This window comes from Hermetia illucens, chromosome 1, assembly GCF_905115235.1.
Source record: "Hermetia illucens chromosome 1, iHerIll2.2.curated.20191125, whole genome shotgun sequence".
In the NCBI taxonomy this organism is placed as follows: domain Eukaryota; kingdom Metazoa; phylum Arthropoda; class Insecta; order Diptera; family Stratiomyidae; genus Hermetia; species Hermetia illucens.
Genome location: NC_051849.1, coordinates 41,212,070 through 41,234,210, shown reverse-complemented (window position 1 = coordinate 41,234,210; position 22,141 = coordinate 41,212,070). Strand labels below are relative to the sequence as shown.

General features: G+C 39.2%; 1 protein-coding gene across 1 annotated transcript in view; it reads right to left on the bottom strand.

Annotated features, from left to right (window-relative positions):
• The window catches only part of LOC119646631 (protein Wnt-5), an 87,185-nt gene that overhangs the window by 44,519 nt on the left and 20,525 nt on the right, over positions 1 to 22,141 (bottom strand). The window contains exon 2 of the mRNA XM_038047141.1: positions 1,710 to 2,054. Coding sequence (XP_037903069.1) covers positions 1,710 to 1,798 — 89 coding nt within the window. The 5' untranslated portion in view covers positions 1,799 to 2,054. The remainder of the gene's footprint in view (positions 1 to 1,709; positions 2,055 to 22,141) is intronic.

Sequence of the window (22,141 nt, the reverse complement as noted above, 5' to 3'; positions counted from 1 at the left end):
AACAAAGCTCCAAATAGCTCCAAAACAGATAATATCATAAAACTTGCGCTATGGTACGTATGTAAAGCATGGACCCTAACACAAATTTCCAAAAAACTGGTCTGAGGAGGGTCCTGAGGAGAATAATAGGAGCTAAACGAAAGGTGAATCAGATATAACTATAAGCTGTAGCAAATATTTGTCGACCATAAGGTCTCCAAAGTAATCAAACTTCGGAAGTTGTAATGGACTGATCACGTTCAAAGCGCAGACGACATTCAGATACCCTATAGACTATTCGAAGCGAGAACAAAATAAGGAAGACCATTGAGACACCCTTGAAGCACTAGGCAGATTTTGTTTGTGAAAACAAACGGATTACGAAATTGGAAGACACGAACGATGAATGGAGATGCTTAGAGGAAGGGCATCCTGAAGACTAAGGCCCGAAATGGACGCCTTCTAACATTGTTTTTATATATGCCTGCTATCCACTCATTTGTGCAGTATAGGGTATCCATAGACATTGTTATTATTGTTATCTCCCGCTCCTTTTCAGTAATCTTAAAGTAGTATTTTGACGTTATTTGGAGTTGCTGGATTGTTTGGAGCCACAAAGTGTCTGAAAAAATCATTTATAGTAGGACAGCTAACAAGTTAAGTTGCAGCAGTTATTAAGAGTTTATGCCCAAGAATCCTTCTGAAAATTTGTATTTTAAATGGTGTATCGTCTACGACAGCAGGTGCTATTGCTATCACCACTTTTATTAGAATATAACCTTAGAAATTGGACCCACTTGCTTACAGAAGTGTCAAGTAAATTTGATGATACGCTTTTGAGGTTTATGTTCAACATCACAGGAAGTAGTGTGCCTCGAACCCCCACTTCCCCAACCCTATAAAGATGAGTTCGTTTGTTTTGTGCATTAACTTTATCGCATACCAGCAGGTCACATTACCATTATCATCTGAGCTAACTGTAATTTGTTATTCTAGCTAAATCCGACACCCTTTTTGAATGCATTAACCTTCAATCTCCCAACCAATGTACGGTCACATTGCAGAGAATGCACTCGTAATGTTGCCATGACGCAGCACCACCATCCCGATAAGAGATCACATCACGTTTATTCATTTAAATGTAAATTGCATTCAGTCTGATATTGACTAATTAGCTGCATTGAACGTTTTCACGCCAGCATTCAATTATCTTTGGAGATTAATGTTACCCATTTTAATGTGGGAGAAAAGATGGGAGCCGTGCTTGCGGGCCAAGCTCTCTTTCAATAGCATAAACTTATAAAATCATACCCGCTCTTCCCCACAATCTAATAAGCACGTGGCACAGATCCGTAAATAATCCTACGTTATTGAGTGTATCGAATTGTTCATTTGATACTGCTTCATCTGTAATCCGCTTGGAATTAGTTAGCAGCAATACTGGGAAAACTCATAAAGAATCCAAGCTGCTGAGTAAGTCAGTGAAGTGGAGTTTTATGGATAGTAAAAATTTTGGAGTTCACAACCGGAGCAGATATTGAAAAGCAAGCCATTTGGCTGCCTGAAGTATTTTATAGTCTAGGTGGATATAACGTTGATAATTTCAAACAGATGGAACAACCAACCCCCAGAAAATATCCCCGGGATGGAGAATTCAATTTTCCTTAAATTGGGAAGACCCGTAATTGCAAGCTTCCACTTTATTAAAAGTAAAATGTTTAAATACTTACATCCACGTTGCTATCCCTTGCAATCCAATTGCAAAGCACGCGTAAAAATTTAGATTTATTAGAATCCATAATTTCCTAGAGACCGCCATGATTTATTGCTAATGAAATTATTTATTCTTCACTGAATGCTCTAAGCTTTCCAATTCGTGAGGTTGTAGTGCAGTACGTGATTGTACCACCTTATGCAGCTCCTTATTATATCATGGTATATGATCATGGAAGTCCATTTTCATTTGAATTTTCTTCTTTTTCCTTAGATAAGAAGGTATTGTCTTAGTACATCTATCATCACGTCAGTGTAATTCTGTCCACCTTTATTTTATACAAACTTTTCGTCCATGTCATCTGTAAAGAAAAAACAAAATATAAATGTTATAAATTAAAAATCCAATAGTCCAAGGGAGTAAGGTTGTTCTCGGCTACAGGTATGATTTCTATGAATTGGATTCAACGATCTTGCTCTAGATTGTCGAAGTTGAAATCCGTAACCCATGTATGTACGCCAGTTATATACTCCCTGCTGTGCCCAATTATACTAAGATTGGCCGGTCTACTGGACCTATAATTTATATCATTACTTGGGAAATCCTCCTTACTTGGGAATATAAGTAGTCATCAACTCTAATACGGTTCAAATTATATGAAGCCAGGGCGAAAATGTTATATAAGGTGACGGGCCGAAAGAGTTAGGAACCGCAAGCTTCAGGTATGGAATGTTTTGTTGATCTTTTATGGAAGTAGGAAATACTAGTCGATACCTTTCGTTTGATACCCCCGTTAGCTATATTCGGTGAACAAAAAATTACACCCTTCTTTTACGTATTCAGGAATGGCGATGTAATTCACCGCATGTGTGGGGCTTACTGTGCCAACCTTTCTACAGTATCAATGGGTGTAACCGTTTCTGAGAAAAGTGCGTGCGACAGACAGACAGAGATCTTAAAATTGATGAGTTTCTCCTGATTGGCTCTATTTCCTTATCATGGGAGCACTTCTTGAGCAGATGCGGTGAGTGTCAGAATCGACTTCTATCGCCAGCCCATCATTCTTTGCCTTGGTTGTTGTTCTTGGCAGTGTTTTGCTTCGTTTGAACACCTTCTTCTTAAAATCTACAGCACTTGTAGCATTAAATGCCAGGTTGGCCAGGCACTACGGTCGAGGAATATCGAGGGTCGGGAGCCCGCTTGCTCACTCCCAAAAGCCGTCGTTACTTACTGCTTCTCACTTCTGCCATGTTGGTTTTCTTTTCTGGGTATCGTTTCCATAGCCGTTTTGGTCCACGTACCAGAGATGAGCAAACACATCTCCATGCACACTCAGAAAAGTACATTAACACAAATTTACGCGCCTGATGGGATATCTGGTAACTCCTCCAATGCCAAAGATGGTAAAAGAGAAAGCTCATGGAAGTTTAGTAAGCGGTAAATGAAAAAGGGCTTGTAAAAGTAGCAATCCAGCTAAGACTCACCGAGAACAGAGTTCTGATCCAGCTTGCAGCTTCAAGCTAAAACAGTAAAGCTGTCCGAATTGATCAGCGACCAGCAAAGCATGCATCAAACCAGTAAGAATATGATGAGAGTCACCAGGGTACTTTATAATAGGTCGCAAGAGCAAGAAAGAAGGCTTAAGGAATAATAATAATAACCGAAACCAGCTGCCCCAAAAGTGTCACAGGCGACCCAAGTAACACCAAAGCCCAAGGTCATTGTCCTCCAGTCGAGCAACAGGGAATGTTTAGGGAATTAACAGGCGCCTAAAAGGAAGAAAGGCATTTTAACCAGTATAACAAACAGAATTAAAAGTACAGAAGAGGGCAACTTGTGCCCAAAGTAAAAATGCCAACTAGCGAAGTGAAACTCTAGGAAAATAAAAACATTGAACAAGTCGAAAACAAGAAGAAGAAGAGGAAACCAAAAGTGCGAGGTAATTGTTATCTCCAAGATGGGAATCTATCGTAAGCGGAAATACTAAAAAAGGTCAAAACTGATCCCGAACTAAGAGACCTAGGCGGAAATGTCAGCAAAAGTCGAAAGACCCGGAAAACGGATCTCATGTTTGACCTAATAAACTCCAGTATGGGCAAAACTGATAGCTTTCGTAACCAAACTAAAAACTCGTTTCGGGACAATGAGCGATACGCTCTCAAAAACATGAGATCTATATACAGTGCAAGGATCTCGATGAGATGGCATCCAGAAAAGAGATCTACACTGCCTTAAAAGAACAATTCAATTTCGAGAAATTCGGAGAAGAATCCAGCGTCTGTCTAAGAGAAGGTTATGGCGGTGTGAGCTCAAGCTACAATGCGACCGCAAGTAGACGCAGCACAGAAGTTGTTGAATGTAGGGAAAGTTCGAATTGGATGGATCGTTTGCTGTCTAAACGAACAAACGCCTCTACGCAGGTGCTTCAAACCGTTGGTGTTTGAACACTTTACGACGGCTACAAACAAAAAAGCAAAAATAGTCTAATTATTTAATATCATTGAATGAGAAGCCTACCACTGACGCTCAGGAAAATCGAAAAATGTACAACTACTCGCAAGTCCTTTCCATCTTCTTCTTTTTCTTCAGCCTTTGTCCCGTTCACAAGCGGGGTCGGCTCGTCGTAATCGGCTTCGCCATTTGGCTCTATCGAATGCCTGATCTGGGTGCAATCTCGAGGCTTTCAAATCCTTTCCATATAATAATAATAGTCGTTGGCACAACAATCCATATTGGGTCAGGGCTTTGAAGTGTGTTAGAGCACTTCATTCAAGAGCGTAACGGTACACTACAGTATACTGTAGGAGGCAATGTGATCAGCATTGCGCTCGCCCGAGATTATTACCCTGATTTGACTCAGATACTCATTCACAGCTGAGTCGACTGGTATCCGACGTCAAATCACGTGCTCTAACCACTCAGCTATCCGGATACTTTCCATATACTGTAAGGAAAACGCTCTTATTTCCGGTAACTTCTGCTTTCCTCACCAACGCAATGGAGAAATTCGTTTTCTAACGATGCACTCTATGCGCCAAACTACTCACACTTTTTCGTGTCAACGGAACTCTAGCTAATCCCCCCCCCCCCCAACAACAGATTTCTCGGCTCTTTACGTTCATCGTCCTAGGACGTGGTCGGCAATTTAATTCATGCCAGAGACAAAAGTACTTTGATGGTGGCCCAGTGCTCATCAATATTCTCGGTCGAGTTGTTTTAAAGTTATATCTTATTCGCAACATGAGAGATTTTGCACTGCTAGGCGTAAGGTCCAGTAGCGGTAAGCGAAATAAGCGAGCATCAAATGATGACCCTTTTCATGGCCGATATCAGCATCTCTTTTGCTACACACGTTCAGAAGATCACTTCTAAATTTACTCCTAAACTGGATTTTGTCGATATATCAAATGTAAATAGCTCGCCAGTCGAAATCGATCTGATCTAGTGGCAGGCTCTGTGCGAGATCACCCATTACGATCACAATATTTAAGAAGCCTCTCCTCAACTACTTGTAATTCCTAATAGGAAACATCCCTCCCCCTTCCCTATCATATTTGAAAACTCCGTTGATATGTAGCACTGAACAATTGTGATACTCAATAACCTGGACCGAAATCTTGCTGAAAACATTCTGTTTGAAACCGTCTCCCAGGCCAAAAGAGACCACTTTGAGTCGTCAGCTGCCCTTCAACACCGGATTTGCGTCTGATCCCATTTGACTTCCACAGTGCAAAAGCACAGCGCCACAAGAAGAAGAAAATTCCAGTTCCAGTTCTCCAGTTCTATGATATCAGAATGTCGCTGGAACGATCCCGTAACTTGGATAAAGCGAATACTCTATCGAATACTCGAAACCATTATCAAAGAGCATGCGCATAATCGTTGGCACACAATCCAATTGGTTCAGGACTTTGAAGTATGTTATAACGCTTCATTCAAGACCGTAGCGGTACACCAAAGGATCACAGTACCCTGTAGGTCAGCATTGTATTCGCCCAAGATTATTACCCTGATTTGACACAGGTACTCATTCACAGCTGAGTCGAGTGGTATCCGACGTCAAACAATGATACAAATTCTACTGCTACCAGTGAGATTTAAACCGCGACCTTCCATACGACAGCTTTGTGCTCTAACCACCCAGCTATCCGGACACATTATTATATTGCTTCTCGTTATTGGTAACGTTTGCCATATTGTCTTAGATGGGATACGTAAAGGGTTTCAAATACCTCGACTATGCTGATGACATCTCCTTATGTTCTCTCACCGAATCCTGGACCTTGGTCAAATGAATTTGGAGAAAGATGCAAGCAGTGACCCACTGAAGATAAATACCAACAAAACTAAAGTTCTTAGTTTGACGGGTCATCGCAGGAAGGAAGATCTATCTATATTAGTGAGCAAAACATCGAAGACGTTGATCGATTTGTAGAGTTTTTCCGACAGAACTAGTCACCACGAACCGCCGTGAACGCCTAATTTCAAAAGACAATCTAGGGTTTCAAACACAAAGAACTGCGCGGAATACTGGGTACTGTAAAGATTGAACAAAAAGTGACAATGATACAATCACGAATCGCTTAAGAAATAACACTTGGTCGGTGGGCCAGAAATAGAGGAAGAAAGTTTCTTTCCAATTGACCCGGTTCTCCATCACGCGGATGCCGGGCTCAGCAGCCATTTACATCCCTAACCACACACTTGGAGTCATATATGTTATAGGATGATCCACCAATATCCTCCCGAATAAAACACAGGAAATTATGATGGAGGAATCTAGAGCACATGGCCGATATTCGGCTTCCAAAACGAAATGTTGAAGATCCAAGTGCAAGGGAAGCTTCAACTCAACCACCCAATAAGCAGCTTGGGAAGAAGTAAAGAGAAAAGTCTATCTTCGGGATCGCCAACTGAAGAACTTGATTGCAAAATTAAGACTGTTAAATGAAGATGTTGCTAGAGACCGAGGTTCGATTGTCTGTCAATGCTTATCAATATACCAAATAGTCATCCCTTAAGACTGTGGGGACGGCAACGTAGTTCCCAAAACCATTAGAGACAGGGTGTGAGATACACCACGCAGATGATGACTGACTTCCCTCATACCATATTTCTACATAGTTTATATATATATATACCCCAAAATTGAAATCATTAGATTTACATAGTGACACTATCTTACAGTAGAAGGAGCCGAACTGTTTGTCTCGAACAATATCAGGCACTTACTTCATATTCTTCCAACTTGGAGTGTTACAAGAAACTTGACACAATCAAACAACTTAGTGCAAACAGAAGAACAGAAAAGAGTAGCTTTTGAAAGACTCCTTTTGCATTGAATCATTTTCTTAGAGAACCAGAGTTTTGAAAGTTTCTCTGTAAGCACTTCTTAGAACGCAAATTAATTAAAGCACGAAGTCATCCTACATAACCCGATCTATCCAATTATAATACCCTGAAATCACCCCATCTCCCTGATAAAGCAGACAATACTTTATAAATTGGACTATCCCAAGGACTTCGGTAAATCCCGATAAAGTAGAGGAGCGAAAATATACTGCAACCAGTACACCGGGCTTGAAATAACCTGAATTTCCCTTTCACAATGCACACGTACATTACGTTCATGTTCCCACATTAACATTACGTGGGCTTACAAGTGCCGACCTGGAACCTTTCGTATAGCAAATTCGATTGGAGGTCAAGATGGCAAAGTGTATGCATATCCTCAAGTATTCATCATACAAACGAGTGTAATGCTTCTCGTGGGTAGATATCTCCTTTGCATGTACAACCGAACTAAAATAGTTCCGAATATGACATTTCTTGTATCTACTCACTCACCAACTCCACCTAGGGTTATGGGCTCCCAACAGGACGTCATCGTATCCCTTCTCAGGTCAGTAGACTTTCAACATGTTCTTGTGTGCGACATTTACGGCTGTTAGGCGCCGAAACAAGGAGGACATGCTACATTTAAGCTTTTCTCCTTTTGCCGAAAAAAATCTGAAACAGTGTCGTCGCAATTTACACCATTCTACAAATTTTTCAAAAGGAAAGTGCACTTTTAACGACTCTCCAACATGTTCATTCGGTTGCCAACACTCCTCAGATAACATACACTTTTCTCTGATGAATAACAGGACAAGAGGCATGCATGTATCCTCCTCCCCGAATCCTAGAAGACAGCGCGGCACATCAATTTTTTGTGGGAAACTATGTGAATGCGGCAGCTGCTTTTCCATCTATGAAATTGGGTGTTTCATATACTTTGTAATCTACTTACCGAGTGCAAGCCAATGACGTAACCCTAAGGTTGTACACCCCTTTCTTATGCGGGGTATATCAGATTACATTTTGATTGGGATATGAGTCGTTGACGTTGGTAAATATTTTTATATGGGCTGTCCAGATGTAGAGGGTAAGATTTATGAAGCAAAGCATGACGAATATGCATGAACGCCAGATTCGATGGCTGCAACTTTTCAGGTTCACTTCCAGAGCACTTCGTCTACGGACAGCTTTCAATATTTGACAACTCAACAATAGATTAACTTACCAGGCATTTGTTCTATTGAAATAACTGCCCGAAGTGGAAGAGATTTAACTTTCCCACATTTCGATTAGTCCCCATGACATTCCTTGACTTTCTTCTTGCATGTCTAATGGCATGGCATCACACAAGCAGAAACGACAGAAATGAGGGAAACACATAAGTAAAAGCATTTCGAGCATCAAATGTTCTTATCAGCCAAGAAAATGGCATTCACTTGGCAAATCGCAAAACCGATAATACCTTTCCTTTATTCTTCCAACAACATCCACCCACACATATAGAGTATAAGCGCGCACAATAAGTCTTCACCGGGAGAGGTTATATTATACTCTTGTACACACATAATAAGATTAAACTTCCTGCCTTTTCACATGCACCTTAATAATTCAGGTGGCCATCTGATTAATGCGTTTCCATTAGGATAAATCCGCTCAAAATCCTTTCAAAACCTTCCCCGGGGAAGGAGGGATCGAGATGTGTTTCCTCGATGAATTCATCCATCTTGGAAATAATGAAAGCTGGTCGGAGCTGGAATAAGATTTAAAGTCTGCATGTATGTAGTCTGATTGTGCGATTCACTGTAGTACACACTTCATTATTTATATAAAACATAATATCCGATAGGGATGTAATGCTGGCCAAAGGTAGAGAAACTTTTAATGAGTGGATTTACCGTCGAAATTGAAAAAGGATCAGTCGGTGGAAATGATGATATATTCGGCCAAAAGTTGTAAAATGGTAGTTGAGTAAATTAAATGAAATTTTGATAACTTTGTTAATACCCCACATATTTCATCATTCATCAAGGACCTTGCGCTCTACAGAGCGAGTGAATGAAGTAATAGGAAGTTCGCGATTTACCAGAATCATTGTACGGAAGGCAATGCGTCATAAAACGATGTAGATTTACTGCTGAAAGTTTATAAGCTCCATAAACAAGCACCGGTGATGAATTACCTCAATCAATCTGCAAGGACTTGCTCCTTCAAATCAATTATAAAGTGCCAAATGGTCCCTCCAGAAATGAACATTTCATAACAGCTTACTCAATTATTACCTCAACCTGGCGTATATTACAATGATTTCAAAGTTAGGCCTTTACCACACAAACAAACGGCTACATAAGTTTCACCAATTACGCCTTCCGCAAACCTATTATTTCGCGATACAGTAGCATTACTGGAAAACTCAAGAGGTTATGAGACCAGGATAACACAGTCAATCATAAGCAGCTTTCACCAAAAGACAACAACCTTAAAAGACAGAAAAGATAAAAAGTATCGAATACGCCTGCTTTATGAGATCAACTAAACAACTGGAAATTCTGAATAGCAATATTGCTGGAGTATGAACTCGAAGGATATGTGCTTATAGCATATTTCGACATAATTATGATCGAAAGAAATTACACATTACACACATCGAACTTTTCAAGAAGTGCGAATCCTTAGTCATTGAAAGAAAGAGGGACGGGACCTTAGAATATGCAAAGGATAGATAACAACACACAAACTGGGTACTTCACTTTCAGCAACCTTCGAATGCACGAATGTCACTAGTCTACTTCTGATTCACAAACCTTGGCCAGAACCAGAATAGAGTGTTCCAGGTGTGTTCTGCAATATATAGGTTTCTGGTTTTCACCGTATACTCGAAGCAGGCGAAAGCAAAACATCCCTTTTAGGGTTCTAGTTTGACTTTTAATCCGATGACAAAAAAAATAACTGGCTAAAATATTACCATTTAGCAACGAATACAACATTAAAGCCAAGCCCTGAACTCGACAAGACGGTGAATTCTGACCTTCTCAAATCAACTGCACAGCGTACTATACTAAAGATAACAAAAGATCTAGCTGTACCGAAGAAGACCTGTAAGTGACACGAGCGCAGGTCACCGTTTCTTAAGAATAGCAGAAACCAACTGGAGTGAAGAATCTCTGCAACAGCGAAAAGAAGTGAACGATTAATGCAATATAAATCACGAATATGATTAGCAAATGAACATTACCATCATCAATTACCAACTATATATGAAGTGAACTGACAAGAAGTTGCCTTCTTTCAACACTTGCAGGGAGTATTTCAATCTGGCTTACCATCAGTTTAGAGTTACTAAAAGTCAAGGCAACCCATTTTACAACTTCAAAAGTATCTAGTACAATTCGGAAAAGCATTCAAGACTGCGGGCAAAATGAAAAGAGCCTCCAACATGCGCTCTTGTCCACCTAATGTACACATTTAATAGCACACCAAGGCTCAAACCCCTTTGAGAAGCTGTACACTATCCTAGATAGCCTTCCCAAGGGAAGGTAGAGATCTGAACCGTGTTACTTTTCATATATGCAGAAGTCTACTTCCAATTCTCGCAAAATTCTTTAAAAAGCTTATACTTCTAAGGCTCCAGTAATACTTGGACACGAAAATATAATTTCCGTCGCGTCAATTTGGATTACGTAGAAAACATGGAAACATGTTGAGAAAGTGCATCGCTTAATTGAAACAAGTCGGAAACCTTAAGCTTGACGCTTCAGATATGAAAAGTTTTGTATATTTCTTATATGTGCAGACTTAATGCATTTATACGTAGCCCGGAATGCATATATATACTTAGGATGTCAAACTGCTCCCTTCAGGGTGAAATTGATATTTAGTATTTTCGGTTGCAGTCAATTTACACAGAAAAGACAACTTTGAACAACTGTAACTTTATCAGTAATAGTATAATACGATTTTGATCAAATTTAGGGATCTCATGCTCCTTACTATATTCTATATTACTACAAATAACTCTACGATAAACTTAAGGTCTTAGCTAAGTCAACTTTCCAAAAACATCGTAATATATTATTATTAGCTTAATTTGATTTCGAAAAGTAGTAATTGAAACCTTTCATTTGATACCCAGCATGACTATATTTGGTGCAAAAAAATGTACACTTCCCATTTGCATGTATGAGGATCCCCCATTAAATTCAACGTAGAAAGATGTAACTTGCTGCATGTGTGGGCGTTCACAATTCCAACCTTCTCACCAATTTACTGTCAATCGGAATTTTCTGACAAAAGTACGGGTGATAGATTGACAGACAGACAGGTAAAACCCATTAAATTCATCCGAAATTGATAAGTTTCAAATACTATAACTTTGATGCTAATAGCCATATTCTCACGAAACTTTGGTGTATTGTGCACAATAAGGCCCACTTTAAGTTTGCAATTTTTACCCCCCACTCACTGATTTTACAAGTTACGTTAAAACTAAAATCTTCTTGAAAAAGTACTGGTCGAGCCTTTTCATTCGATACCCTATTCGAGAACATTAGGTGAAAAAAATATATACATCCCCCCTTTGCATATACCAAAATGCATGTCACCCATGGTAAGCAAGCAAATTCATAGTTCCCATATATACACGAAATTTCGTTTGAATTAGTGTAGCCACTTTCGAGAAAAGTACGTGTGACAGACAGGCAGTAAATCGATTTTAATAAGGTTTGGTTTTATACAAAACCTTAAAAAAAAAGAAACAGACCATTTGAAGAAAGAAAGTAGTGTTCCGCCATTTCCTAGATTTAGTGATTTAGTGCCCTTGGCCTATCAGCATCCACATTCTTCTTTCTTTCTTTCATTTTTCCTGTGACGAGCGGATGAGTGATTCATTTCCTTATATGCAGCATATTTCCTTTTCTTCTACTTAGTTCCCCTCAACAGCTCCATTATCCTTCTTTCAGTTTCCTATTTCCCACCCCAACATTCACTTACTTTAATATATTAACTTTAGAAAAATAATTTTTATTGCTAATTCTATTTACAAAACTCTCTCACCTTTAACTTAACTTAACAAGGTTAATATAGAAATAGTTTCATATTTCGAAAAAATCAACTTCTGTGTTGTTGTTTGCAAATAGATTCAATCACTTTGCATATTACGAAATGCATTACTAACGCGAATTTCTGACCGAAGTGACGCCTGTTGGATGGATTCCGGCTTGATGGGAAGGTGACCCTGGCGTTAAGTAGCGAATGGATCATACACCATAGTTCTCTTTGTGATTAGTTGAGCAGTTCCTGTGCTACACACTTACTAAGCCGTACGCTATTTCAAGGAGAACTGAGTGAGTCAAGGTATGAGAGCATAGGCATTGACTCTGGCCAACAATCTTCTGGATAATTTCCGGAAAAACCAAATCCTCATCACCATTGAATTCGCCCTGCGGCGACATTAACGGCAATAGTGGAACTCCTCAGGTTAGCAATCTACCTAGTGTTGATCGTAATAATCCTAGTGTGGAAGAAAGTTTTATTCGTGATGGTTTCAAAACTAACAATCAGCAATGTGTCCGCATACGTAGAAAAAATGCCTTTGATGGTACCACGAAGTTTTTCGCTAAGAATTCTAAAATGTATTACGGATAAGGACAATCGGGTAGTGTGAACACTAGAAGAAGGCGTTGTTTTCATTTTCGCCGGGCCATTTGTTGAGACTGCCCAGACTGTGCTCATTCTTCAGTTCAGGACGTCCCTCAGTATACTGGAATCAATTATCTTGAAATTCATATAGATAAGGAGGTCGGCCTCGAGGAAACACATTGAGTATTGGAAAAGTCGAAAACATTAAAGACCATAACTTCAGAACCTTCATAGATTGTGGGCATTGTTCCCTAAATGAGTTTCAACTTACACTCTTCTTTATTGTTCCACCCCATATGTTTCTAGGACAACCCCGCAATGAAAATGTAACCCTTTTCCAGAGTTCCATCTACCCACTGACACATAATGGACAGCTCTCTATCAGTACCTAGCCAGTGTGTCGATAAAGTTCTTGGTTTGGTATTGTGTTGGGCAAGAATATCCCAATTACACGGTGAAGACGAATGTTAAAGAGGGCTTGAAGCTTGCGAGTTATTCTGATGGTCACTTTTCTAGGATTGGTCCCATATAAAAGATCAAAGAGAGAATTGGCGCGGGATAACCTTGAGTATCCACTTAAGATTGGTTAAAGCATTCTAGATTCGAATTTAACACTGTGGGCGTCGGGTGCCCACAACCGATATGCAGTCAATTACTACAGATAGGAAGGTTGCGATGACCCATCAAACTGAGAACCTTGGTTTTGTTGATATTTACCCTCAGTTCACCCCTGCTCGTCTCCTTCTTAAAATACAGAGCCATTCGGCCAGTGTTCATTGCTTGGTGAAAGGAGAAGTGGAGACTTCGTTAGCGTATTCGAGGTATTTGTAAAAAGGTGTAATAGTTCGAACCCTCCACCGACATCCAAAATAAAACACCAGGATCTACCGCTAACCGTTATTTAGCCGATGTGTGTATGTATCTGATCTGAAACCAAACAAATGTTACGGGAAGCTCAGTGATCAAACTATGTATCAGCAGTGACTAAGCGACGGGGGCTGCAGATGGTCACCGGCGTCTCGTTACTATCCCCAAAATCCTGTTTGCACATCATATTTACACTCGCCTTGGCACTCAGATTACGAAGTGGCTCATAAAAAGCCTCCTTCTCCTCTATACAAGAAGCATTCGTTACTGAACTGCACTATATTGGCACTCTAATAATGGCCATCTCTCCTTTCTCAATCGGAATCACACAGTCAATACTCAGTTTAATGCCGGTTCTCTGGGCAAGAAGGCGCGTCCTGCAAATCCAGGTAGCATTAATCCAACATCAGATTCACGCTTGCTCCCACTTCCAAAGCACAATAATATAGTGCCGTAAGATAGAGAAATAGAAGTGTTCTCTAGATTCCCACCATCCTACCCCACTTCATTCCTGCATTCATACTTAAGTTAGAGGAACAAAGGGAAGATAATGAAATTGAACAACAATCTTATATTGACATTTTATTTCTTTTTAGGAAACTTAATTTGGGAAGAGCATTATCTGTCCGATACAATTATTATATGCTCCAGGCAAACCAGCAGCACATCAGAATTTTTCTCTCCGATAATGAGATGGAAGAACCATTGGAATAGGGCTATTAGCTACACCATTTATTCATTTACTTCAAGGCCGTCTATGATAGCTTAGCCAGGCTAAAACTGAACACGTTCACAGGACAATTCGGAACCCTGACCATATTAATAAGAGTGACTAGGCTGACCCTAACCAATATGCAAGGCCAGACAAAAACAGTAGGATCAATCTCAAAACCTGGCTATGGAAAAAACCGATCTGTGATGCTGATCTTAATGTGGCAGGCACTCTCCTCTTCAAGTCCATCCAACTCTCGCCTATACTGACGATATCGACATTATAGGAAGAAATACCCGAGAAACTGCCGTCATCCTTATTGAGCAACCGTTGCGTGGCACGAGATCTTAGGTTGCACCTCAATCACGAAAAGACAAAGAAACATGGCAGCAAAATCACCACCAACAACGAAGGAAGCAACAGCATCAAGAATACAACGTAGAAATCGTTGGTAATTTCTCTTATCTAGCGTTAAAAACCCTAACCGATAGCAACTACAATAACAAAATCCGCATATGGCTGCTGGCAACCAACAGAGCCTATTTCAGCTTATAAAGCTATTTCATTCGAAGCGTCTCACCATAAAGTTAAGACTCTTACTATGCAAGACAATGATCATCCCAATTCTTATGTATTCCTCGGAGAATTGGGTTTTTAGTAAGAAAAATAGCGAACTCTTAGTCATATTCGAAAAAAGAATAATACAGGAAAAAGGACGACTCTGTTGCCTACATCACGACTCTGTTGCCAATACACCGACCATCTGGTTTTGTATCAAATCCGGCTCAATAGGTTTCGATGGGAGGTCACTTAGTTTATATGGGTGAGGATAATCCAGCCCATAAGAGCAATACCTATAATAGGAAAAGAAGACATAGCAGACCGTGCCTCAGATCGATCGATAACGTAGCCCAGGATGCTTGACAGTTTTTTAGAATGTTAAATTGGTGGGCCGCGGCGCAAAACTTGGATGTCTCTAGTTCATTTCTAAGACAGGCCTAGATCGGACACCGATTGTTGCGCCGTTGATGATGATGATAATTTGAAAAGAGTGGCACTCCCACAGTGTCGAAAAGAGAAAATATAAATGGACAAATAGCTTCAACTTTTAAAGGATCCAATTATTCGAAAATTTTCGAGGCCCTCGAATTCTACTAAAAGATGTTGCACATATAAGTAAATCAATTAAAATCCTGTAAGTAGTTAACAGTTTTTTTGAAAGAAGTCGAAAAGAAGAATAAACAAGTCGGAATACCGGAAGCTCGCGCTTCGGGTATAAAGGTTTTGTGTTCATCTTATGTAAGAGACGCACATTTTTCTGTCCGTATATAGCTACAAATCCAACATAATCCATCATATTTTTCCAAACTACAAGACATACGTACATATTAGAGCCATAGATATCACGCTCACCCTAAACAAACAAACTGCCTATTACCTACTGTACACATATATGCACGTATCTAAATTTATCGTACCCATATTTCCGATTTACGTCTTATATCTAACTGAATTAGGCACTACCCGCAAAGTTCATTAGCACGCATATATTATATACCTACATACACACATGTCTGGCTGACAAAAAACTAAAAAACTAAAACAAAATAATTGTCTGCGACCCAATTCCTAAGAACTCATTTCGTTGTGATATTCACGAACTGATATGTGATGATGACGTCATGCGGGTTGTAGAGTGAACGAAATTCACAAAAAATTGTAAAGTTTCACCTCCTATAACTTTGCTAATAATAGTTTGATTTTCTTCAAACTTGACCAAACTGTGCATTATATTCTTCATTACACGCATGCCAAATTTTGTACTTCTGGGATGAACATAAGGGGGGCTGCCCGGTAAATTTCTAAAATGTGGAAATATACTATTATTAACTTTATTTGTGCAGATATCGGAACCGGATATATTTTGAGGCCTAGATTTCGTAGAGATGCACCACTGTGATTTTTTTCAGATTTTTCGGTTGGATAGGTTCTGAGAACGAGACCTGTTACACTTTTTGTGGGTCATATTTTGAACCCTCACTCCCCTATGTTTCATCTAATATCAAATATTAAACCAGATTCGAAAAGTACTAATTGAGACCTTTCATTTGATACCCTACATGGCTACATTCTGTGAAAAAAAAATGTGCACCCTCCATTCACATGTACGGGGAGCCCCCCCTCAAACTTAACACAAGATGGCGCCACTTACTGCATGTAAAGGGATCACCAGATTACATACTCTTACCAATTTTTGTGACAATCGGTCAAGCCGTTTCCGAATAAATCGGGTGTGACAGACAGACAGACAGACAGACAGACAGACAGACAGACGGACAGACAGACACCGTCTCGATTCTAATAAGGTTTTGTCTCACACAAAACCTTAAACAAGTCGGAATACCGGAAGCTCGCGCTTCGGGTATAAAGGTTTTGTGTTCATCTTATGTAAGAGACGCACATTTTTCTGTCCGTATATAGCTATAAATCCAACATAATCCTTCATATTTTTCCAAACTACGAGACATACGTACATATTAGAGCCATAGATATCACGCTCACCCTAAACAAACAAACTGCCTATTACCTACTGTACACATATATGCACGTATCTAAATTTATCGTACCCATATTTCCGATTTACGTCTTATATCTAACTGAATTAGGCACTACCCGCAAAGTTCATTAGCACGCATATATTATATACCTACATACACATATGTCTGGTTGACAAATAACTAAAAAACTAAAACAAAATAATTGTCTGCGACCCAGTTCATAAGAACTCATTTCGTTGTGATATTGACGAATTGATATGTGATGATGACGTCATGCGGGTTGTAGAGTGAACGAAATTCACAAAAAATTGTAAAGTTTCACCCCCTATAACTTTGTTAATAATAGTTGGATTTGCTTCAAACTTGACCAAACTGTGCATTATATTCTTCATTACACGCATGCCAAATTTTATACTTCTGGGATGAACATAAGGGGGGGTGCCGGGTAAATTTCTAAAATGTGGAAATATATTATTATTAACTTTATTTGTGCAGATATCGGAACCGGATATATTTTGAGGCCTAGATTTCTTAGAGATGCACCACTATGATTTTTTTCAGATTTTTCGGTTGGATAGGTTCTGAGAACGAGACCTGTTACACTTTTTGTGGGTCATATTTTGAACCCTCACTCCCCTATGTTTCATCTAATATCAAATATTGAACCAGATTCGAAAAGTACTAATTGAGACCTTTCATTTGATACCCTACATGGCTACATTCTGTGAAAAAAAAATTTGCACCCTCCATTCACATGTACGGGGAGCCCCCCCTTAAACTTAACACAAGATGGCGCCACTTACTGCATGTAAAGGGATCACCAGATTACATACTCTCACCAATTTTTGTGACAATCGGTCAAGCCGTTTCCGAATAAATCGGGTGTGACAGACAGACAGACAGACAGACAGACAGACAGACAGACAGACAGACAGACAGACAGACGGACAGACGGACAGACGGACAGACAGACACCGTCTCGATTCTAATAAGGTTTTGTTTCACACAAAACCTTAAAAAGGGACAGGTTGCTCAAAGAAGCAGTACCAACAGATTTCAACGCCAGGAATTGCTCTGTAGACTGAAGTCTAAGATTCCCCTAAGGACTTAATAGTCGAAACCAGCAATTATTTGCTTTTCAATCGTTTTTGTTGCCCATATCTCGCTTTCGTAACACAGGATAAGACGAATCCAAAGTTGTATAGCTTGAGACCATCAGTTTCTTGTGTATATTTTTTTGGAACTGGCAATATAAGGTACAATGTTTCGTTGGTAAACATGATCTGCCTATTGATTTCATTTATCTCGTGGTTGTCCTTTGTAAGAGTTTTCTGAGCACACAAAACTGTCGACTTATTCGAAATCGTAATCATTTCGGATTTCTTGGTTCATTCCACTGAAGAAGTCAGCAAGTGGTGTCGAAATTGCGCTTATAAATGAATATTCATTGATTATAAGGAAGGTCGAATTGGTTTACTTTTAGGGTATGATTTCAGTCAGTGCGAACCACCCGAACACAACACGCAATACTTGCTAGCTGATTTCGCAGCTTCGGTCGAGTGCTAGCCTAACTCATTGTCAATCTGATGAACCTAATCACTTTCACTGAAACTTCAAATCGAGACAATATTTTGTATAATATTGAAAAATTGATGTTGTCGTATAAATGTTGGAGTAAACAAAAATTTGATGGACACAAACATCATATTCCCAATACTTCTCCAGTAACTCTTCCAACGAGAATATCTAATCAATCGTTGACTTTCCACAATACACAACACACCGCGCTACTGACCCAAAATATTTTTTGTAAGAAGTTCGAGCCCTAAATACTATTAAGATTTCTAACATTTTTGTCTGAAATTCAATTTTAAGTAAATCCTTTAACCTATAATTTACCATATTGTATTGGATTTCGCCTAATATTGTTGCTATGCTATTGTCCCACTGTGGGCAATTAGATGGATGAAACGAAATCACCATAGAATTTTTTTTCCTTTACCTTTGTGGAAAGCGAAATTAAGCAATTGAAAAATAAAAGGAGTGCCAAAGTTATTATTGTAATGAAAATAAAAGTGGGAAAAGTTCAATCCTGAATTCTACAGATATTCTAACTGCAACCCAGGAACGTCATAGGCATTACGGTAGTACCACGGAAAGAATAAAACACTTAGGTTTGTTCATAAGTAACTTATCACAAACGTTAATAGAGTTTACGCTTGTGTATGAGAAACTGCTGGCTAATCGTTACGTGGAGTCTAATAAGCGTTTGAAGTGACTAATTTTGAATCATCAACACTTCCTACATTATGCTTAAATGTTGGTTAAGATGAAAATTTTAAGGTATACTAAATTGATCCAGAGTATAACAGTTGTAACCCCCCTCAGATCCCAAATTTCTTTAAGAAGCCTTGCGAAGCCTAGCAGTTTTGCCACATTTGAGGATTTTAGACTTCATAGATTTTCAAGCTGAATTAAAACGAATGATTTGTCATTCTGACCAAGAGACATGTCAATGCAGGATTATTTTCTTATCGACCTTAATTCCGGAATTATGGGCTAAATTCCGGATGACAGCTTCTCACATTACTACTCAGTAAGTGTTCCACCTGGATTAAGCAGCTCCATTTCCAAGATGCACAAAGGGGTTTTTATCCGGCTACCAATTAGTCCCTTAATAAATTTAAATATAATTAAGTTTAAACGGCTAATAAATAAGTTGGATAAAATTGATATTTTTGACATAAATTATATGAAAAGTCAATCTTGAAACCTGAAAATAAAAAGTATCAACTTTCGATGCCCTGATCATTGTGAAAAGGAGAAATCAGATATTTCTATTTATATTATTTGTACCTAATTGCTATATAATATGGATAATAACCTTAACACCCTCCAGATTTTAGATTGACGATTAAAAAAATAAAAAACGCAGAGGTGAAAACTTAAATCTGAAATTTTAAAATCCCGTGCTTAATGGATTTCCATTAAGCGCGACATTGAAACTTAATGCTAATCGTGCATCATTTTAAAAAATTTTCATCGGACGTTTTGTAAGACTTTATCACATCGTCCGCTCGAAAAACCTAAAGGTATTCCCATAAGCTTCGAAGAAGACTCTCCAAAGTATGCCTATAAAATGAATTGGACGTTAACGCTGATAACAACCCGGCTTTGTATGCCCACTCCGTTCAGGGAAAAAATAGAGGCGAACAGGTAAAGTATCTTACCATGTTAAGACCAATCCAACTTTTTTTTCTTCTAGCCACGTAATGCACGTAATGTTATAATGAACGAAGCTATTTCTGTAAGGACTTAGTAAGAAATTGATCTGGTTGGAAATCCAGTCCGCATCAGAATTAATCTAGTCTGAGAGACTAGTCCGGAAATAATTTGGGGCCGATTTTTTTTATACCTCCGAAACCTACAAGAAGGTGAAAAGATCCAACCATCATCTTCCAACAACTGTATTTTACCTTTATCTTAATTAAGTACAAGGGTCACCTCTCTATACGCTGAGATATTTCCGTCAATAATCTTTGTTATTTTCATGATATTGAAATAGAGAAATGATAAGATAGCGGTAAAATTTTTGGAAAGATTAAAGAATAAAATACATTTGAAGAAAGATGTAACAATCACCATAAAGATTAGGAGGAATATAAAGCGAGAGATATCCAGACAAATTATAGTAATCCGGAAAATTTTAAATGGTTCCGTAGTTGGGAATCTCATTCTTTGCTTCCAATAATGTTGTATTCCGCATTGAGAGGCTTCAATGAAGTCTTCTTATTCATATGTTAACACATAAGATATAAAATGATGGATATGACAGGAAATGATGAAGATTGTTGGAAACTAGTTTCGAACAATCGTTGGCCTTTGTATTCCTATTTTTGGAAAATGGACAGAGAAATGCTCATTGAATATTTTCATATGATTGAATTGAATGTTTGAGGAGGAAATAGAAAATCAATTTAGTTGAAAATAATACTATTAATAATGATAAAGTGTGGCTGTTAGATGGAAAAACACAAAAATGTGGGCAAATAATAGAATAGTAGAAGAAGTTTCGGAAAAAATGCACATATGATATATGATGTGGAATTTACTTACACTTTAACATTTGAAAAAGTAGAACACCATAGTCTAGAGTGCTGGGCGCTGAAGGAATCACAATCTAATAATTTAAGGTATATATTTTAGGACAGAATAGAAAGAATAGAGTTTCAAGTTAGGCGCTTGTATGGCGGAAAGTATTAATTAACGCCTTCTGAAAGGCAAGAAACCCGAAAGGGGTCACCTTTGGTAGTAGCTTTCCGACTCGAACCAAAGAAATCAGTACAGCGAAGGGACACCTCTCCCCTAAATTACCGGCAGCCCTTGTCCCTTTCAAAAATGGGGCCGGCTCGTCGTAATCAGTTGTGCGATATTGTTCTATCGAAGGCCTGGTCTGCCCATGCCCATCCAGCGTATCAAGCCACAGTTGTTTCGGCCGTTTGGTCGTTTACCGTCGACTTCGATGTTCAAACAAGTCTTCGCAGAAGATTTTTCCACGATTGATGCAACCCCATCTTCCCCATATAGTCGAAGGTTACATCTTCGTCTCCATTACCGCCAGACGCCGTTGATTGTCTTTTATAGGCGGCTAACACTTAGAAACATGGAGGGCACTGGGCGGCCGACACTACGATAAATTTTAGATTTGAGACGTTGTTTGATACGTCAATTGCAAGGAACACCAGTTGTGTCTCAAATGTCGGCAATGATTGTGGGAGTGGAGGATGAACAGATTCGTCCGTTGAAATCTTCTCGCCATCTATTCTTCGGAACTTGTCGGTTGGTAAGCAACACACTGTTGTTGTAAATAACGTAATGTAAGTGTCCGGATAGCTGAGTGGTTAGAGCACAAGGCTGTCGTACGGAAGGTCGCGGTTCAAATCTCGCTGGTGGCAGAGGGATTTATATCGTGATTTGACGTCGGAAGCCAGTCGACTCAGCTGTGAATGAGTACCTGAGTCAAATCAGGGTAATAATCTCGGGCGAGCGCAATGCTGACCACATTGTCTCCTACAGTCTACTGTAGTGCACCGTTACGGTCTTGAATGAAGTGCTCTAACACACTTCAAGGCCCTGATCCAATATGGATTGTTGTGCCAACGATTATTATTATTATTAAGTGTTCCAGTGTACATTCGTGTCGACTTTTGACAAGGCGATACAAAGCTATCTCGCCATCCCGAATGTCCAGTTTGTCGTAATGGACCGCTCGGGTAACAATGATAGCTTTCTTTGCTTCTTGATTCGTATTCTTGTAAATTTGCGAATTTGCCAACGTTG